A 20671-nucleotide genomic window follows, 5' to 3' on the forward strand; every position below is an offset into this window, starting at 1 on the left:
TATATTAAAAATTTTATATATAATTTATTTAATATAAATAAATTTCTTTTAAAAACTTTTTTATACGAATTAAAGTAAATTTTTAAAATGTTATTTTCTAAATATGATAATTAATAAATAGTAATTAAATATGTGCCCGGGAAAGTCTGTAAATAATATTTTATATAATCTACTCTCTCTAACATTAAACACACACATACACATACATTCATATTAAAACCTCAATAGTTGGTCGCTTCAAGTTACAACGTATAATTATCCGTATAACGCACGGAACACAGTCATACGGTTGCATGCCACGAATTCTTAAAGCAGGATGTCGCTCTAAAAAAAAAAAAAAAAACGTTGGAAGTGCACGAACGAAGCAAGATGCTGGAAGTCTTTATCTGGTGAATCACTCTCTTAAAACGACACTCTACGAGCTTTCCACCGTCCTCGTCGAAAACGATAATAATCGAGACGATAGTCGCGCATCCCGTCTCCAGCTGCGCGCCGCGCTCCTTCACGGTCTCCCGCTGTTGTAAAAAGCTTCCGTCTATTATTCTAACGTCTTTTCTCGCTTCCCGTTAACATCCGCCTCATTGACACGGTGACACGCGATCATCGTGCGCATTCAGAAAGAAAGGAGTTCGATAAATGCCGGTTTTTGTCAAACACAATAATGCAGTTTGAGATCAGTTTCTCTCTCTCTCTCTTTCTTTCTCTCTTTCTCTCTCTCTCTGTTTCTTTTTCTTTGTCAACATATGCATAATTAAATAAAATTTATAATTAAATCAAAATGAAGCGACTTTTGTATCTAATACAGTACATTAATTTTCCATTTTTTTAAAAAGAAGTACTAAAATATTTTCTTTATATCATTCTAATAGAACCGTGTCCGTGGCTTCTTTCTCTAAGTATGGAAGTAACTGTGCCTGATAATAATAATTATTAATTATCGTCATCGCGCGCTTATGTTCTATGTAATATTAACCCGCATGTGCACACAATTTGTTATGCACCAAAGATTAAACCTGCACTTTCCTGAATGCATTTCAATTTAACGTCGATATCCTTGAAATAGAAAAACTTATTTAGAAGAAAAGAGAATGTTGTGAAATTAAATTAATAAATAAAGGAGACTACGAAAGAAGAATTGGTATTTGGCGCACTAGGCAAAAAATGATGTTTATCTCTTCTTTTTTTCTTTCAATCAGCTAGGTATGTAGGACGTGCGCACATTTTGTCGTTGCGTGCGGCGCCTGGCGATGGATCGAATTCGCAAGACGAGACGGTCAACACGCAGCGGGGACGATGAGTCATGTTTTTTTTTTTCTACTAAGGTCAATGTCTGCGTTTTATCAAAGGCGAACGACCAAACTGTGTCCGGTAATTGCGCATGCACACGCGCGCGCAATTTCAATTTTATAATTAATATGTTCTAATAATTCATAAATATATATCAATAATGATTTTATAATTGTACATATTGCACGTTACATAATTATTTATATATCTATAATTTTATATTACTAATATATTATTATTATATAAATTAATTACGAAAGTCGCTTCGCATGCACATTAATGCCGCGACATACAAGTTAAAAATCGCTGAATTAATCATAAAATAACCGAAGTACCGAAAATCCGAAGCTCATCTTTCGTGAGAAAAAATATTATGCGGATCAAAGGTTAATTGCGCAAAATTAGAGAGTCAAGATAAAGCGATAATCTCGGTAGAAAGGAGACGTTTGTTATTAAGCGGAAGTGCAGGGTCATACGCAGACCACAATTATTTCCGACTCGAGTTTTTTGCGTGCCGACCGGCCGGCCAGTTTCTCAAACAAAACAATGTGTCGCAGCTCTTTGTGCATTCGCCTCTTTGAAGCACGTAACGATTCGGCGCGAGACCGAAATCTCGCGTCCGGTCGATCTTTAATTCCGTCCGGTTTAACTGTACTTCATTAATCCGTTAGCTCACTAGCCGGAGCTATGCGCTCACAACATTCCTTCATAACCGTGCCGCATTATATTACGTTGTTATAACGTTATGATGCAAAATACTGCATATCTCAGAGAGAAAGCCTGAGAGCGGTCATCTCCCAGATTTAAAACCCGTATTTGAGACCCCTCTATATCCACATAAAATCTTGAACTACGTAGCTACATAACATGTTATCCACTGAGGAATTCGTGGTCCATGTCTCCTTTCTATCAAGATCATTGATTTACTTTATCCTCTTAATTTCACACAATTAACTTTTGATCCACATAATATTCTTTTCTCGTAAATGATGATCCTCAGATTCTCAAAAGTACTTCAGTTATTTTATGATTAGCTATCTCCTTTACGTTCTGTAGCGTGTTATGTTTACAAAACGCCGATAATTTAAAATTGTAACTGGTTCGTCTTGCAAATTTATTTTTGCTAGAGTATATTAAGAGAAAATTATCCTGTTGAAGTCAATCTTATATGCAAAAATTTATTATATAACTATATACATAACGTTCGAGTAGAAAAGAAGAAAGATTTGTTTTTAACAGGCACAAAATTGTCTATGTATGTACATTTTTTGTAATATAAATACAAAGATAAAGTCTGTCGGTTTTAAATTATAATATTAATCAGAATCAGACTCACTGGAATCACTTTCACTATCGTCTATTTCCTGATAAGCGCAGTATCTATTCGTATTTACAAAGAGCTCCTCATCGTCACACGTAGTATAATTCGTTGTTATCGACTGTCCGTTTCTTTTCGGATCTTCATCGAATTCCGGTGGCCAACAATTCTGTGCACGATACCATTTTATGTGATCCTGAAAACGTATATACATTATTAATAAAAAATAAAATAGTATCTTTTTTAATCTGTTGCAATAGGATTTTAACTTGACTTTTTTTATTATTTTATTAATCAAGCGACGCGACGTCAAGTATATAAAAATTTATTTCTGGTATATTTTATATAATTTTATTGATATTTGAATCAGAAATTTTCGTGTAAAATGATAGAAGAAACCATGGAAATAGCTATAAGACGATGAATTACCTTTGTGAGTATCTTGACAATTTCGCCCTTAACCTTTTTCCCTTCCTTGATTGGCTCGATAATAATATAGTCTCCTCTCTTTACCCAAATATTCTGTCTGAATTTGGTAGGCATCGAGACGATGAATTGCTCTCCGGAGGGAGTGACAATTTCGTGAAGATTATGGCCGCGGGCCTGAACGATTCGTACGATGGTTTGCGAATCCGTGGGAAGGCTCATATCGTCAAACTCTTGGAAAACGTATTTACGTTTCGTCGCTATAGAAGATGACATTGTGCTCTGTAAAAAAACTAAATATAAAAATACCATAAATTTTAATCTTTTTTCTCTTCTTCATTAACTTTTTCTTATTTAAAACATAATTCTTCGCATTTTCAAAGATCGTGATACAAAATTGGTTTCGTGATTTCCGTAATTTAAATAGCTTTATGAGATTTCGGCGACTTTTCGATGGTTGAATCCTCTGCTGGTTTAAGTTTGCGACTTTTCACATCATGCCACCAGCCTAGAGAACCATCAGATTTTTCCAAGGCGGCCCACACGTCTAAACTTTCGCCGGGCGATACTTCATATCCATTCTGCAAGCCATGAGGATTCGACGGGGTCTTGCAATCGTGAGCAGACTCTTTGCGAAGGACAGTATCGACTTCCACAGCGGTAAAAAACGCTACCGACATTGGCAGATCTTTCATGCCTAGTCGAGAGGCGCAGAACGATCTCGTCAACAAGTTGGTCACGTGCATTGCCAGCGCGGCGTTATACTTGTACCTAGACGGGACCAGATATCTCACTTCATCATGAAACGACAAGCAGAATCTTGCGTTATCTCTCATCAACCATCTCATGCAGACCAACATCAGGTGAAGAAAGTCCACCGCGCCGCTCTGCACAACCCAATTAATCTTGGTGGGCAAGAACTTGTCGTCGTCGTCGGTATTGGTGATCTCCAGAGCGCGACTCAATCTGGCGTTGAGAAACGGTGTGACTGGATGTTTACTGCCAGCAATCTGCTCCAACCGGTTGAACATGGCCGATTCCGAACCATCTATCCATTCGGACTTTTGGAACATGTCTTGCAACGTTTTTCCATGCAACTGTGCTATCTTATATGCCTGATAAGATGTATAAGGCTTATCTTCCAGATCATTATTAACAAATTCAGTCTTTAGTCGAAACACCTTTTTACCCTTGGTCAAGGCGAACATCTTGCGCGACTTAGAAGTAGCCTCGGCATCGGTCATGGATGGATTAAACTGTTTCAACAATCGCTCGGCGAATTTTTGGCCGGCGCCGTAGATCCGTGCGTAGTTGATGACCTTGGCGTGGTCACGTGAAATACCGATGGCTTTAGCGGTGACACTGTGCATGTCCGTGCCATTGGATTTAGTGCCAATCAGAGTCATCCAGCCGAAAGGCGTTGCTCCGTGAATACTTTTGTAGTGCGCGTCCCCGATGATTGACGCAATCCACAACTCTTGGCTGTCTACGTCGGCGCCGACAATATTATATCCTGGCGGCGCTTGAACCATGCATCTCAACTCGGAACCAATTCGTTCGATATGTGCGTTTGATGCTGTCATCCACGTGGGTTCCACGGCACGTCGCGTTAAAGTACCGGAAACGACTACTTGAGGTATTATCGCGCCATAACGCGTATGTTTCTTGATCCTCTTGACACTACCAGGCAGAGAACAGTCGTCTAACCATATCACCAGCTGCGACATGATCCTGTCGCGATTGTTTCGCCAGTAGGACAACATACGAGCGATTTTCAGCACCTCCGCGGCACTGACGTCCAAACCGGCGAGTACGTTCTCGGAAAATTTATTGAGAAAATCCTTGGCGAGCGGGTTACCGACGTTATGACCAACACCGTCCTTGTGTGGTAGCTTAAAGAAGTAGCAACAGTTATCAATGTCGACGTTGCACCACATGCCGGTACCCTTGTATATCTTATCATCCGGCCCGTTCTGCTTTTTCTTAAACCGCCAGAATTCCGTTTTGTGGAGATCGTCTTGCACATCTGTCCTCAAAGTGGACATCGCGTCTTCGGATGTGTCCCTACATTTGTTGGACGTTGGCAAAGGGCAGTGCGCTAAAAGACTTTTTAACGGTAGTTTAGTCTCAACATCGAGATCATCGTTGTAAGGCACCAAAATTCCCCAACCATGTTCCTTTATGTAATGTAGCGGATACTTTTCCCATGTCAAATTTAATAGTTTTGGAACTACTTGCATGGAGGTGCTGATGTTCTGCGGACCTGGCATCCAATCTTCGTCGTTTGGCTTGGAACAGAGTTTTCTATACCAGGCTGGATATCCCGGCATATGGGGCATTCTGGCAGGTAACAGATGCCTAGTCTCCTCTAAATAAGCAAATTCCTTTGCCAAAAGATCTTCCTCTTCTTCTTCGTCATCTGATAAATATCTCTTATTGTCTGACTGTTCTTTCATATTTTCTTTTGTCTCTACATTGGCAAGTTCTACTTTTGTTGGAGACACTTTATTCTTGAGTTTAATTTTCTGCGTACACCAATCTTGATCCCACATCCATAAATCTTGTTTATATCTCTCGTCGTGCATGAGCTGGCAAACGGCGTCGGCTCTCTTAGCGAGAGTGAACTTTGCTTCATAATTTAAATCGTCAAAAGTGGATTCTGATTCTTCCAGGTATCTCTGCCAATTAGAATTCACTGGCAAGTATGCAGAGCCGAGTTCTAACATTCCAGCTAGAGTAACTGGATGAGGAAATCTCTCTTGAAAAAGCGGAAATAAATTACGTAGAACATTGTGAGTGGCAACAGTATCAGAGGCGCAATAAGTCATCAACATATCAAAATTAGTTTTAACATCTTTGATAGTACCTTTGACAAATATGTCTCTCGGCTCCTTACTTATCTCGTAGCCACAATACAGCTTATGCACTTCTATCAAGCTGTTTAGCGATGTGTTGGATTGCCAGTCATATTTTTCTAAATCCGTTTTTTTAGATAATAATAACGATCTTTGGTAGCTATTAAGACCGCTGACACATACATGTAATGACATAGTATCGAGAAAACGACTTCCTGTACAATTCATCCAATATTGCTCTTTAATTCTACATCTGTCATACGACACATTGTGACCTATAATGATCTTTGGTTTCTTCTGATGTTGATTCAATTTGTGTCCATGTTCTTCTCTGCTACTTTCCATAGGAATAAGCATATTTGGCATGAACCATTGCGTGTCAAACATCTGATCAATACCTTGCGCCAAAGAATTTGATACCCAACTATACCAAGCTTTATTACTGACTGCTGTGGCAAGAGTAGGCAAAGGACCCTGTTTCATGCAAACTTCAACGTCGAAAACTATTCCATCTTCCCATGGATAATCTACACTTTCTACCCTACCATCTGCCGTATATCTGGTCCAGCCTTCTTTGAAGAACCATTTTTTTGGCATCTCAGGAATGTCCTTTATAATTTCATTTATGATTTTTAGATATGGCTTAACCTGCTCTCTTCCAATGTTGTAAAAATGTTCCTCTATGTCTTTTCCTTCCAAAATTGGTAGCTTCAAGTTTACATCCGGCAACCTGGTTGCATCCTCTACATTTATGCTATATGTGCTTAAATTTTTTTTTATGCTGCTGATTTCCTCTTCGGAGAGACATTCTTGTTTATTATCCTTCCTAAACAATTGTTCATGCAACGATTTGGACAGCATTTGCATATTAACTTCATTAACTCTGGTAGTATCTTCTCTTAGATTGGTGTCCGTATCAACATCCGTGCTATTTCCTGATTTTTTAAATTCCTGAGCATCATTTTGGGTTATTGGTTGATGTGACGATTTAGTTATTTGCATGTTTACATCGTGAGTTTTCAATTCTACGTCTAAATTTACTTTCTTATCCACTTTCAATTCTTTTAAAACCTGCATATTAATATTTGATTTGTTTGATGTCCCTTCAAATAATTTGCAGAAACCCGCTTCGAAATTATCGGGTATTGCAGGCGTATTATAAATAGAGTTCAATGCGGGTTGTGCGGCGCTTTTAGAGGTTGGATCCTCCTGGCGGAATTCCACATGTCGTACAGTTTTTAAACGTACTTTTTTCCATTGACTCTTCTTGGAAATTCGTATATCATCCGGCACCTTTGTGCATTTATGCCGAATGCAAATATTAATCAAACGAACCTTCAACCGCATTTTATCGTCTCACATTTCTTCCTTCGAATATCTCGCGGCTAATAAAACACGAAGCACATGTTTCAGTAACTGAACCTATCGAAACCGCGTGCATTATAAAGCGACATTTTGTTGACAATTTTAATACAAAATAAAAAGAAACAACATCTTACCTGACGATATTAAATAAAGCAAACTCTATTTGATATCACGGAATTATTCAATAATTCAATAAACTGTTTAAAAATCGTCAAATTGTTTTCATACAGACAGAAAAAGAAGCCTGAGAAAGATCTAGAAGTCATGCCAGTGTTTTACTGGCTGCTTTCCGTACTACGTACAGCAGCGCCATTATATTCAGGAATTGAAAATACATATCCACATCCACTTTTCGACTGTTGGTATATGTTTATTTGTAAATATTTCCAACAATATTTGGAGTGATGACTAAAATTTAAGGTTTATTGATGTAAATTCTTAAGGCTTTTATTTTATCTCTTTTTTATTCTCCTCCCAAGAAAAGAAAAAGATAAACTCTAAACTAATACAGCCAGTTCAACTCATTGTCAGCTATAAACAAAAAATAGACTCTCTTTCGAGCTTCTCTCTAATATATACTAGTACGCTTGATCACGCAATTCAAAAATCAATAGCGAATATGCCTTTCATAGTTATACATTCTTATAATTATAAATGTAACTTTTTCTTTATACAGTATTATGAATAATAAATAAATAAATAAAACAATTAACAAATTTATAATTATAAATCAATTACTTTTACTAATAAATATAGTCAGTTTTGACTGAAAATAATTTTCTTGGTTTATAATTTAAATTTGAGAAAATGATTTGTAAAAAGGCATAGTTTTTTTTATAGGAAATATATCCGCCTCTCTCTTCGCAAATATTGAAAAACTCACTATATCTGTATATATATATATATATATATCGGTCTCGCCGTATCGTCTGTGATCGCGACGACATCTCGGCGTCCGCCAGTTTATTGTGTTCATCATGGCTTCGATGGGTTAGTATTCGTCGCGAAAATGTTATTTAATTTGCCGTTTTAATTTGTTTACGCGACGATAATGGAATGTAGCGCGGATAAATAATTTTCCCCTTCACTCTTCGTGAATTTTCTGCCGTTTATCGCATCGACGTAATTTAATTTTGCGTCTTTCCGCGCACTTGTCTCGGTCTGACCGCCTGACTTTTCCTCTGTCACCTTTTGTTTAAACGCACGTTGTATCCACATGTATCTGCGAGAATATTAAGTTGAAAAATCTTTGCTTGTTTTTAGAATCTCTGGTGTGCGATACTCTCGATCTGAGCGGTCAGGGCCTCAAGAAACTCAGCCGATGTCCCTCAGACGCTGATATTAGTACGTTGATCATAGACGACAATGACATACAACGGCTTGATAATCTGGATTCTTATCACAGAATTACCAAGGTAATTTATGCGTAAATTTATATAAAAGGTATTGTTAATCCATATATATATATATGTAAAGCTTTGTAACTAGCCCTTTTAATTCTATAGCTGTGTTAAGCCTTTCTATATATAAAAGGATTGTAAATTTTTTATAAAGTTTTATTACGCATTAATTTCTATCATTTAAAACAGTCTCAATACATTAGTAGAATTGATATAAAATTCTAGTATTTATATATTATATAATATATAAAATTATTTATTCTATCAATGCAATGTACAAAAGTGTATATATGTATTAAAATATATATATATGTATGTTTCTACTAATTTCAGCTTTCTATAGTCAGAAACCAATTATTGCGTATGTATGGTGTGTCAAAGTTACATAATCTTGTTACTCTCAATTTGGCAAACAATGGTATACTCACAATAGAAGGTATCAAGGACATGATCAATTTGCAGACTCTCTGTCTAGCGGGTAATAATATCAAGGTATGATGGAATGCAATCATAGTATTCTATTATTCTGTAATATTATAATATGTAATAATGGTATATTTTATAGTCTATTGAACATCTACACACAAATATCAAATTGGAACATCTGGATTTGTCTGAAAACAGCATCAGCCATATTTCAGATATATCTTATCTGCGAAGTTTAAAGGTATATCATTCTGGATATATTTTTGTCTAGAATTATTATGTAACAATAATTAAATGCTTTGATTTGTTGCTTTATTTAGTTTAGTTTGAATGATGCTTTACAATTAATGTATATCTTTTATTTAGTATTATTATATGATAAATAATGTTTTAGGAACTTTTTTTACATAATAATCGCATAATAACACTGCGTCAATGTGAGCGTTACTTACCCACATCTTTAGAAACATTTACATTGGCAAATAACAATATTACTGATCTGAATGAAATGTCACATTTGGCTAATCTTAAAAATCTGGTGAATTTCTCTATTGCTAACAATCCATGTGTCAGTATGACAGGTAATAGTATGTATCCTTTTTGTAAATCACATGCACACACGTTACTATTTCTTCTAGAAATCAGTAGACTTGTCGATGTTATCTTTTAATATTAATTATAGCTGCAAAGAAATTTGTTATACTAAGACATAATATCGTAGCATTCTATTTTTTAAATACCGTAAGTGATAATTTTTGCTGGTTAAATATTGCTTTCACAGTTATTAGATATAAGAAAATTAGTCTACATTTATCATATAGCATTACAATAGCATATTATTCTTAACAAATGGTCTATAGCGGATTCGACTATCGGCCTTTTGTTATTAATTGGTGTATGAGCTTAAAATCCATTGATGGTTATGCGGTTGATCCTATTGAAAGGTGGGTTTCTCGAAATATATTTTTATATAATTAATATATCAAGATTATGATTCGCGCACATTTTGAATTTGAATAATTAAAACTAATTGGCAACAACATTTACTCAGCTTGAAAGCAGAGTGGCTGTATTCTCAGGGACGCGGTAGACAATTCCGCGTTGGTGAACACGCCTTACTTGCTCAATATCTAGCATCTGTCTGTCCGCTTTCGGGCGAGTCCTTAGAGAACGAGACGGACAGGAAACTTAGGCTGATACTGAGCAAAGCTCAACATCACCAACAGCAATTAAATCAACAGAGCGATGCCGGGAGCGTGCACAGCTTAAGTAGCGTGACAATGAGTCCTTCTCCAGCCGCTAGACGTAGACTTAGTCATAACAAGACAAACTCTCCCAGACGACCTAGTGAGTCCAATATATCCATCTTTTTTGCATAGAGCCGTATTGGAGACTCGAATGGAATGAGTTTTTTTAAAAAATTCTTAGAATCCTTTTTAGAATTCAATTTAATATCATATTTGCGAGAAGTGGACTAGTGATGTAGATTTTCCAATCGTCAAGTTGTTTGATACACACATCCTAGTTATGATCTGTTTTCTCTAGTGCCAATATTGACATACTATGAAGATAAATGCTTACAATCACCAAAATTTTATGAAGCAAAGTACTGTGTCTGCCATATCCCTTGCAAAGGTATCCAAGGTCAAATTGAGGATTTATCATATATATTGAATAAAATCATATATCAGGAATATGCAAGAATCTAAGAACAATTTTATCCTTTAAATTGTGCTTAATGAAAATTATATATTTCAATTTATGTAGTTATTGTATAATCATTTAAATAATTCAAATTAAATTGAATTGAAGTTTTATTTTTTATTTTTAACAATTTTTATATGAACATTAATATTAGTCATATATATAATATTTTTATAATGTTTTACTTTCATTGTTAGTCTTTTACAGTCTATATATCCCACTTTTAGCAAATATTAATCAATTATTCAAAACAATTGAAAGATGAAAGAATCAATTAGTTTGGATTCATGCACATACCTATTCCTCTCATGCATAGTACTTTCTGAGCAGTTGCTTCTTTAGGCTTATAGTGCAAACGACCATTGGCCAATGAAAGCAGTTAATATATTATTACAGCTATATATTTAGAGGATTTTATTAGCATATTAGCATTGGACGATTTGGAAAGAGACCTTTTCACATAGTTCACATCTTTTCTTTGAATAGTATATTTAATGAATAATGTAGTATAATTTTAATTAAAGTAGATTACATACAAATCTTTCTTGCATGTTTTTTTGCTAGCAATACTAGCATCTAGAGAAACTTCCCACAAGCACAAATGTATTTTATACAAACGATATATAATCCCGATTGTTGCACGATAAACATTAACAACAGTATCAAACAATGTTTAACTTAAGCTTCCTCGAGGAACTCTCTGAAAATGAAATCGCCAGACCGAATGGTATCCAGCTGTCATACTGACGCCATGGTTTCTTCGTGTCATGGTTTATTGAGCGGCGACCACGATTCGACTCTGATGACCCAAAGCTTAGATCCCAATATGCTCTCTGGTACATTAAATAACAATAAAACATCAAACAACAATCTGCAAGATTTGGAAGGTAATATAATTATATAATCAAATAATAGAATCAGATCACAATAAGAGAAAAATGTTTTTATCTAGAAACATCGAGTCCTTTGCAAGCGGCTACGAAACTTGTACCAGTACCAGAATCTTTGATGAGTCCAGATTTTCGTCCGCCGTCGGGTCTTTCGCGGATTTTACCAAAGACTCCCACACCAAGTAAATTAACGTCCCCCTGTCAAATAACAATACCTAGCAAACCATCTATGGATGGCGATGGAAAGGCAATTCCGATCATAAATACTGTCAATCCTATGGCGAAAACGAGTCTATACGCTATAAAAGCGAACGCTCTCGTAAAGAGTAATTCGGCGACAAATTGCAGCGTCGTGAAACCGAACATAGCTAAGCCGATCGTGACGTATGCTAATACCAAGTGTCCACATAGCGTCAAGATTAACAATTATGTTCAGAGCAAGACACTGCCTGCAAAGAGGAGCACAAAAAGTCCCAATCTAGCCAGAAGTATACAGCGACCGAAAAGCGCGAATGAGAGACTCAAGAGTAACTTGAACAAAGAAAATAAGAACGGCGATGTTGATAACGGAACTCAAAGTAGTGACGAGGATAGTGAAGTATGTCAAGCGAAATTGGATAGTATTCGGCATAGAGCTATTCAACGAAGGCAAGAAGATAGCAACAAAGGTAAAACATGATTTTAAAATAGGAGTATTAAAATAAAAATACTTAATGATATGCATTAATGGATACTTTCTCGGATTAACAGATCAGGATCAAACAGAAAAGGCTGCTATCTGTATTCAAAGAATGTGGCGAGGCTATCATACAAGGAATCTTAATAGAAAAGCTACTAATATATTAAAAACAATCGACATGATGAGAACAAATAAATACATCCAGTAAGCTCGCACACATTTTTGTTATGCAATTCTATATATATGATTTATAGAACAAAATACACAGGTAGAACATTTTACAGGAAACTATCAACTGACATGGAAGCTACAAGAACCCATAAATTACAATTATTACAAATGCAAGCAATAAACGCATTATGGAAGAAAGTTGTCAGTTTGCAACCAGGCAGCAATCGAGAAAACACCTTTAATGATACGGGCAATAATACTCTGCAATCAAATGCAGATATAGTTAATAATCTCACTCAAACCTGCAATCTACTTCATACCCAAGTGAGTTCTTAATGGAGTAAGTTCTGTGCACGTGATGGACTTTATAAAATGTTTCGAACAGCTTACATTTTTTTATTTCTTTTGTCAGGTCCAGCAATTGCAGGATTCGATGTCCGAGATAAAGCGTTGTATGTCTAGTATGAAGCCAAGACCCGATCCTGTTGATAACGGTGTCGCTACTCAAACGGAAATATCTGCCGTGCACACACCGGCGGGCGAAGAAAACACATTCCCGTATGGACGTCCGCAAGTTAATAGACCGCAAAGTCTGCCGATACATCAAACAATACACGAGGGAAACGAGAACAAGAGTTTCGCGTCCAACTTGGTGGACAGCGTGTTGAAGAAAGTGTCGCAATCAACTGACACGACAGACGACGAAGTCAATACGGACATCTTAAATTCAAATGAAAATCCAGAGGCGCCGCACTCGAACGATAATCCCGAGATGTTTAAGAGTTGCGAGGAGATAATAGAATCCGACTTTAAGGAGGCGGTCGAGAACGAGGTTGCGACAAACGATTACGAAAATATAATCGAGAACGCGGCAATAGATGGTGAGGTATGCGAGGAAGCGTTATGCAAGGAATTGCACAACTTAATCGAAACGGAAAATGTAGCGGAAGCTTGTGAAAACTGCGACAAGGAGAACGCGGTTAATGGAGATGATAAGGAAACCTCGTAGATTTGAATAAATTGACTCGTATTCGCACCATATGCCTTGTGAGTAGCGCAATCACGGTAAGACGGTATGTGTGAAATGAAAGAGAAAGAAGACGCGAATGGCGAAATATAATGCTCACTGTAAATAGTAATCATAATCGTAATAATATTATAAAACGAAATTTAATTTTAATCGTAAAAACCATTTTATTATAAGAGGAAATACAAGAAGGAATTTTATCAACGTTGAACAACAAGCTGCCATTCTGACGGAGTAATAATCTCTCGTGCTTAAATAAATGAGGATTGATAAAAACACAGTGCGCATAAGCGGTATCAATGAAATTTATTTCGATAATTATGAAACGTTTCAGTCAAAATTTAAGTACAATTTTTGTTACAAATTACTTCCGTATGTCATCATAAAAAATTTCAGAAATTTTCCGTCCAAACATCCAACTGTTAACGTGATAATATATACATTCGAGTAAAATATAAATTTATTTCACCGCACTGGGTATCGGGAATCGTTTCTGAAAATATTACACTAATTCTGTTTATAATGCTCTCTTTCTCATCGAAATAGATTCATAATATACTTTAAGAAAACATAACTTGCATTTCAAAAGATGCCGTTTCTTTTAAATTTAAAAACGTGTGTAAAAAATATATATTCATTATTCATTTAATATATCTAATCAGTTTCTTTCATGCAGCAGTTTCGTATTTAATAATTTATTTATTTGCAGTGCAAAGAAGTATTATCTTTAATGTACACTAAAAATACTAAAACATTAAAATAGAATAGAGCAAAAGATATGATTGAATCTCTAGTCAATACAGTAGCTTTTACATTTAGGTACACTGTAGATATTCACTTCAGAATTGTTATGTATAGATATTACTTAAGGCTATGAAATAAACATCGCAAAATCTTCATTTAAGATCCGCTATATCGTTAAAAAGCACGACTTAAGTCATATAGAAAAAATATAACACTGTGTTTCTTTTGATTCTGTTTAATATTTATATGACGTATAACTGTTCATTGAACAATTCAATATTCTGCAAATACACACGAGCTTAACTAAATTAATACTATATCTATATTGATTGCAGCATATTATATATATATGTAGTTTCTATATTTCTTATTGTTTACTCTTTACTATTGTTTATTCCCTTTCTCACTGATCTTAATTTATTACTTTGCATTTGATCACAATACATAGAATGAAAATGTTATATGTAATATAATTCTAAATCAGTTTATAATTAAAATGGATTTAAGAAATTGAAAAATTTGATTGTAATGAGAAAAGTTTATCTTGTTTTTGGTATATTTTCTTTTAAAATCGTTAGATTTCAGGAAAATATATTTCGAATTAAAACAGTGTAAATAGATCATTCATACAATTATGAACATAGCAACATTTATTCTATGCGTATAATAAAAAATGTCAAGTAATAAAAGAGCAGTGAAAAATAACGTAAAAAGGGAAATAATTAAGAGTGGAATTAAGAATGAAGAAACGCGATTATACTTGCTAAAATTTTAATGCTTGGAATTCCTTGAATAATTCAACATTTTTATGAACTTTGAGATGAATGTTCAATGTGCGTCTAATGTAACTTGCAAGATATTTGGAGCAATGTTTGCTTCAATAGAGAAAGCTTAGCTAAGATTTTTATTCTTGTGATTTGTCGAGAGAAACATGATATGATATGTGATATATAAACCAAAATAATTTTCTTGTAATAGTACGGGTTGAATAGAAATTTTCCTTATGAAACGAGAATGTAGAAACATAAATTGTGTAGTATTGTATTTATTTCTCACATTCCCTGACAACTTATAAATTTTATATACATAAGGCAATACATTCCTATTATTATATTTAAATTATATTATTTAAATTGCATTTTATATTTGTATTTAACATTGTTTTAAGAAATATACACAGGATTAGAATATGTTATGCAAATATTATTGTCTCTGAGAATATTCAATAATCCTAGAGTATTTTCTTACCCAAATATTACCCAAGTATTTTCTTAGTAAATATATCATAGATATATTTACGTTTTTAATAAAAATTTATCAAAAAAGATGTAATAAATACAGAGAATTATTAATATCCTTATATTCTCTTCATTTCATGAGTACTATGATATATATACACAAATATATAATTGATTTAAATATTAATTGAAAAATCGGTATATTAATCCTATACATTGATTTTTATTGTATAATAATCAATTAAAAATTATTGATTTTTAAATACCTAATTCAATTCCTTAATCTATATGAGGAGTGATGCATTCTTTTATCTAAAAAATAAAAATATAAAAATTTTTATTAAAACCTTTATGAATGTAAAATGTACTCAATGAAACATTTTCTGACATGTTGTTTTTTCAAATTCTAAATAAGATTTATTCATCTTTTTTACTTTTTTTATTTCTTGTGTAATATCCTTATCATTAGGGTACATCTCAAATGCTCTCTCTAAATCTGCTATTCCTAATTTATATTCATTCAAGCCAGCGTAAGCTTGCCCTCTTCTAAATAAAGCTTTACCATTAGTATTGTCTGTTTCCAAAACCTGAATTAAATTATATGTTAAAATATAACACAATCTTTTTAATTTTTCTCACAAAATATTTACTTACCTCGTTACAGAGATCTATAACTTCACGATATTTTTTCTGCTTTAGATGTACAGCAGCTAAATTAAGCAATAAAATTGATTTAAGCTCTACCAATGAGACATAAATTGTATCTGGCATGTCTTTCTGCTGGCACATCCAAAGATAATACCGTAATGCTTTTTTATATTTTCTACCAGCATCTACAAAGTTCTTTTTGGAAAAATAAAGATTACCGGAATCCTTTATTCTTTTTATGACTTTTTCCATGCTTTTGTGCTAAAAAAGTGAATAAATTAAAATTAAGAAATAATTTCATATCAATATGTAAAAAATGATTTTCAGAAATATATATGTGAATAATAATTTACACTGAGCTTCTCAATATGTAAAGAATAATCCCAATCTTCTGGCCATGGGGTATAAACATCCTCTGATCCATCATTTTCTTCCAATCCCCAATCCTCATCTTTTTTCAGTTCTCCACAATCAACTATATTTATTCTCTAAACAAAGCAATCGTGACACTGAACATTTATCATAGATGAAAGAAACTATTATCCTTGTGCACTAAGAGATACACAATCTTACATCAACTGGAATGTCCTTTTCAGTGTGCACTTTACTGATTTCTAACACTGCACCCATGCCTTTTATAATTTTTCCAAACACTACGTGAGTGTCATCCAAATGTGTGCAAGGTTGAACAGTAATAATAAATTGGGAACTATTGGTATGTGGTTTGCCTTCATTTACCATACTAAGTAATCCAACAGACTTGTGATCCAATGTGAAATTTTCATCATTGAAATAAGAACCGTAAATACTTTCTCCACTAGTCCCATCAAAATTGACAATGTCTCCACCCTGTATCATAAACTGCGAAATGACTGCAACAATACAAAATTACACGAATGTATGAGAGTCAATTATTGTAATCAATTAGATTCTAATCCTTTGTTGCTCAAATAAATAATAAATCTATGCTTCTACAGACACAGAAATCTATTTTTGTATTATAATCTCAAGATTATAACGATTGACAAAGGGAAATATGAGAAGAAAGATAATAAAACTAGTTGATTACAAATTATATTACAATAGAGGATTAAATATTGAGAATATTATGAAATGCATACCTTTGTGGAAAATACTTTCCTTGTAATGTAATCTCCTAGCCTTTGTTCCAACACCTTTCTCGCCGGTGCACAAGGCACGAAAATTTTCCGCGGTTTGCGGCACTACATTTTTAAACAGTTCTATGATGATTCTTCCCACTATATAATAATAATAAAATCATGATTTTTTTGCGCTATAACGAAATATTTACATCGCGATATTTTATAACCTCATGCGAAATACCTTTCTCATCGTTTATCGCAACGTCCAAAAAAACCACGGGATTATCCTTATCGCTAAGAAGATCGCTCATATTCCTTTTCGAGGAAAACAGTCTCACGTTTTCCTCGGTATAAAAATCGCTGTGAACAATTTTACTCATATGTAAGGTTATTCGTCAACTTTTGATGTATACGTGAAGACGTGAAGTTCACATATAAACACAAATGTCAAATTTTAAAACCGTTGTGTTTCTGATATATGCGTTGCTTCTCTAACTACTATTTTTAATACTAGAGAAAAGATCTTCTCTCTAATAATACACTAACACAATTAATTAATTATTTTATATATAATTATGAGATTTATTATTTTTGAACATAGAAAAAACTCTTTTAAAACTCTAATAATAAAGAATATTCGAACGCATAATTTCTTAAAGATATCAACGAGACCGAGAGAAAATCTCACACTCAGAATAATTCTTTTATTTGTATTTGTACGAGATAAGAAGAGATAAGAAGGATATAAGAATAAGAGAGTGTTAAATTTGTCCGAGATAAATCGAGCTAATGTGACTTTGAAGTCTGAAAATAAAACAGTTCTCAATGTTATGATCAAACTTTTGTTCGTTTTGAAAATTTCGGTATATATTGCGATTGAGATAATAAAGCTGCGTTCCGATGTTCATTGCCAGTACTGAAAATCTATATTTTACATCACGTGCACTCGTGATTTTCAGTCCTGGCAGTGAATATCGAACGCGCAGCTTAAATGATCATTATTATATTGTATAATAATAAAAATGACTGTGTGCGTGCATGTGTGTATAAAATGTAATGTACAGAGCTGGGCCGCGTTCGAGAACATCACCCGTGTGCACACGAGCGTCGTTCTATCTTTGTTCAACTTTCAGTAAATAACAAAGATAGAACGACGCTCGTGTGCACACGGATGACGTTCTCGAACACACCCCTACGAAAGCAATTGCGTCCGACATCCGATAATATATACGTAATAAAATGCCTGCGTACATTATTGTATAATAATAAAAATGAATGCGTGTGTGAGTGTGTACAAAATGTAGCGTATAGAACTGCGTTCGAACACATCACCCGTGTGCACACAAACGTCGTTCTATCTTTGTTATTTATTAAAAGTTGAACAAAGGTTGAAAAGGTTGAAGAGAGGTATACATATAAAAACTTCAAATTAAAAATTTTTTAAACTCCAACTTGATTTTCTTTTTTCTTTTATAATATAGTGAAAATTACTATCTAAAAATTAATTGTTCTTTCAACACATCTCTCAATTTTCACAAATGATAATTAATTGCGTCCGTTCTTCAATAAAATGTATAATACATCATTTTGAATATAATGTGAAATAATCTTATTGTTAGTTATGTGTTTTATATACATTAAAAATTAAAACTATATTATTTATTTTATCTACAGTTAGTTAAAAGTACTAAAAAAATAATAAAAGAAAATATATACACGTTCGCAAAATGATCAGGTCCCACCGAGATTTGAACTCGGATCGCTGGATTCAGAGTCCAGAGTGCTAACCATTACACCATGGGACCTCTTGAATAAGAGTGCAGTAGATAATGTACATAAATCATTGAAATTTTTCAATAAAAATTATTGTCAATATTATGTAATTTTAGAACATTAATTTGTTAAATTTAGAATTGGTAACAGGTGTTAGCAATTTAAATACTGACAGAATTATTACATGTATCTTCGATGAGAGATAAAAGTTTATTTCTTTCATGTATATTTGCACAAATTGAATAAATTTTAATGTTATACTGAGATTTTTCAGCATCAGTTTATAAAGTTATACTAACCAGCAATTATCAATGATCTTTGTTTTTCAGATTGTAAACAACAAGATTAAGAAATGATGGAATTAATTTGGCTAACAGATTTTGATAATTATGCAGTGGAATTTATATATTGAGAAATCACATCAAAAATTCCATGCTGTATATAATACAAATAAATATTACATATTATAATGGAGTACAAAATGAGCTCAACATTGTGCGAAATGTCATAGAGATTAAAATCTGCTAATGGGAAAATTGGATTTTGCTTAACAGATTCAAATTCTATTTAAAAGAGCAGAGATTCAAATTATGTTTACAATGAATACAAAGTCTCCATTGAAGCTAGCTCAGTACATATTCGAACTTACTTAACAGATGATCTAAATCTCTTTCTTTTTTAAAAGATGCTAAAATGGCAATAATTCTAGAATTAAATGAATAGGATAGTCGAGAACATAAAATATCCAATATCCATTTTTCTGTTTTATCATTGTAATAAGTAAGTATAACAATGAAATTTACGACGCTCGTGTGCACACGGATGACGTTCTCGAACACACCCCTACGAAAGCAATTGCGTCCGACATCCGATAATATATACGTAATAAAATGCCTGCGTACATTATTGTATAATAATAAAAATGAATGCGTGTGTGAGTGTGTACAAAATGTAGCGTATAGAACTGCGTTCGAACACATCACCCGTGTGCACACAAACGTCGTTCTATCTTTGTTATTTATTAAAAGTTGAACAAAGGTTGAAAAGGTTGAAGAGAGGTATACATATAAAAACTTCAAATTAAACATTTTTTAAACTCCAACTTGATTTTCTTTTTTCTTTTATAATATAGTGAAAATTACTATCTAAAAATTAATTGTTCTTTCAACACATCTCTCAATTTTCACAAATGATAATTAATTGCGTCCGTTCTTCAATAAAATGGTATAATACATCATTTTGAATATAATGTGAAATAATCTTATTGTTAGTTATGTGTTTTATATACATTAAAAATTAAAACTATATTATTTATTTTATCTACAGTTAGTTAAAAGTACTAAAAAAATAATAAAAGAAAATATATACACGTTCGCAAAATGATCAGGTCCCACCGAGATTTGAACTCGGATCGCTGGATTCAGAGTCCAGAGTGCTAACCATTACACCATGGGACCTCTTGAATAAGAGTGCAGTAGATAATGTACATAAATCATTGAAATTTTTCAATAAAAATTATTGTCAATATTATGTAATTTTAGAACATTAATTTGTTAAATTTAGAATTGGTAACAGGTGTTAGCAATTTAAATACTGACAGAATTATTACATGTATCT

The 20671-nt window shown here is 33.6% G+C and overlaps 4 protein-coding genes and 2 non-coding genes across 8 annotated transcripts; 1 reads left to right on the forward strand and 5 right to left on the reverse strand.

Moving 5' to 3' along the window:
* Positions 1–1478: 1478 nt before the first annotated feature.
* LOC115242460 (probable RNA-binding protein EIF1AD) lies at positions 1479–7513 on the reverse strand. Its single transcript, XM_029818765.1, has 3 exons — positions 7386–7513; positions 3035–3313; positions 1479–2801 (listed from the first exon to the last, which is right to left on the reverse strand). Exons 2-3 carry the CDS (start codon positions 3305–3307, stop codon positions 2604–2606), a joined length of 471 nt encoding a protein of 156 aa, XP_029674625.1. The 5' UTR covers positions 3308–3313; positions 7386–7513; the 3' UTR covers positions 1479–2603.
* LOC115242459 (DNA polymerase subunit gamma-1, mitochondrial) lies at positions 3346–7513 on the reverse strand. 2 transcript variants are annotated; one of them, XM_029818763.1, is made up of 2 exons: positions 7386–7513; positions 3346–7271 (listed from the first exon to the last, which is right to left on the reverse strand). In XM_029818763.1, exon 2 carries the CDS (start codon positions 7231–7233, stop codon positions 3451–3453), a length of 3783 nt encoding a protein of 1260 aa, XP_029674623.1. In that variant the 5' UTR covers positions 7234–7271; positions 7386–7513; the 3' UTR covers positions 3346–3450. The 2 variants fall into 2 exon arrangements, with proteins under 2 accessions (XP_029674623.1, XP_029674624.1); XM_029818764.1 differs by having other exon boundaries at positions 3346–7308; positions 7386–7489.
* Positions 7514–8170: 657 nt separating this feature from the next.
* On the forward strand, positions 8171–15693 carry LOC115242466 (centrosomal protein of 97 kDa). Its single transcript, XM_029818775.1, has 12 exons — positions 8171–8241; positions 8515–8666; positions 8985–9143; positions 9217–9318; positions 9472–9668; positions 9938–10021; positions 10129–10424; positions 11465–11668; positions 11734–12339; positions 12422–12554; positions 12635–12845; positions 12934–15693. The coding sequence occupies exons 1-12, from the start codon at positions 8229–8231 to the stop codon at positions 13528–13530; spliced, it is 2754 nt and encodes a 917-aa protein (XP_029674635.1). The 5' UTR covers positions 8171–8228; the 3' UTR covers positions 13531–15693.
* On the reverse strand, positions 15325–18227 carry LOC115242468 (peptidyl-prolyl cis-trans isomerase D). Of its 2 annotated transcripts, XM_029818778.1 has the most exons (8): positions 18122–18227; positions 17523–17641; positions 17300–17437; positions 16752–17050; positions 16532–16666; positions 16185–16439; positions 15965–16117; positions 15325–15842 (listed from the first exon to the last, which is right to left on the reverse strand). In XM_029818778.1, the coding sequence occupies exons 1-8, from the start codon at positions 18187–18189 to the stop codon at positions 15810–15812; spliced, it is 1200 nt and encodes a 399-aa protein (XP_029674638.1). In that variant the 5' UTR covers positions 18190–18227; the 3' UTR covers positions 15325–15809. The 2 variants fall into 2 exon arrangements, with proteins under 2 accessions (XP_029674638.1, XP_029674637.1); XM_029818777.1 differs by having other exon boundaries at positions 15325–16117.
* Positions 18228–19014: 787 nt separating this feature from the next.
* Trnaq-cug lies at positions 19015–19086 on the reverse strand. The gene has a single exon. It is a non-coding gene; the product is annotated as a tRNA-Gln (tRNA).
* A 1353-nt stretch (positions 19087–20439) lies between these two features.
* Positions 20440–20511, reverse strand: Trnaq-cug. Its single transcript has one exon. It is a non-coding gene; the product is annotated as a tRNA-Gln (tRNA).
* Positions 20512–20671: the final 160 nt, after the last annotated feature.

The sequence above is a fragment of the Formica exsecta genome, unplaced genomic scaffold (genome assembly GCF_003651465.1).
Source record: "Formica exsecta isolate Colony F162 unplaced genomic scaffold, ASM365146v1 scaffold599, whole genome shotgun sequence".
In the NCBI taxonomy this organism is placed as follows: domain Eukaryota; kingdom Metazoa; phylum Arthropoda; class Insecta; order Hymenoptera; family Formicidae; genus Formica; species Formica exsecta.

Bases quoted from the DNA above. Each gene is read 5' to 3' on its own strand.
- LOC115242460 (XM_029818765.1), bottom strand. From the start codon at position 3,307: ATGTCATCTTCTATAGCGACGAAACGTAAATACGTTTTCCAAGAGTTT. The intron at 2,802-3,034 runs GTAATTCATCGT...ATACGTTTTCAG, and splicing joins TTGTCAAGATACTCACAAAG to GATCACATAAAATGGTATCG.
- LOC115242459 (XM_029818763.1), bottom strand. From the start codon at position 7,233: ATGCGGTTGAAGGTTCGTTTGATTAATATTTGCATTCGGCATAAATGC.
- LOC115242466 (XM_029818775.1), top strand. The intron at 11,669-11,733 runs GTAATATAATTA...GTTTTTATCTAG, and splicing joins CAATCTGCAAGATTTGGAAG to AAACATCGAGTCCTTTGCAA. The intron at 12,555-12,634 runs GTAAGCTCGCAC...AACATTTTACAG, and splicing joins AGAACAAATAAATACATCCA to GAAACTATCAACTGACATGG.
- LOC115242468 (XM_029818777.1), bottom strand. From the start codon at position 18,189: ATGAACATCGGAACGCAGCTTTATTATCTCAATCGCAATATATACCGA. The intron at 17,438-17,522 runs GTATTTCGCATG...ATTATTATATAG, and splicing joins TGCGATAAACGATGAGAAAG to TGGGAAGAATCATCATAGAA. The intron at 16,667-16,751 runs GTAAGATTGTGT...TGCTTTGTTTAG, and splicing joins AAAAGGACATTCCAGTTGAT to AGAATAAATATAGTTGATTG.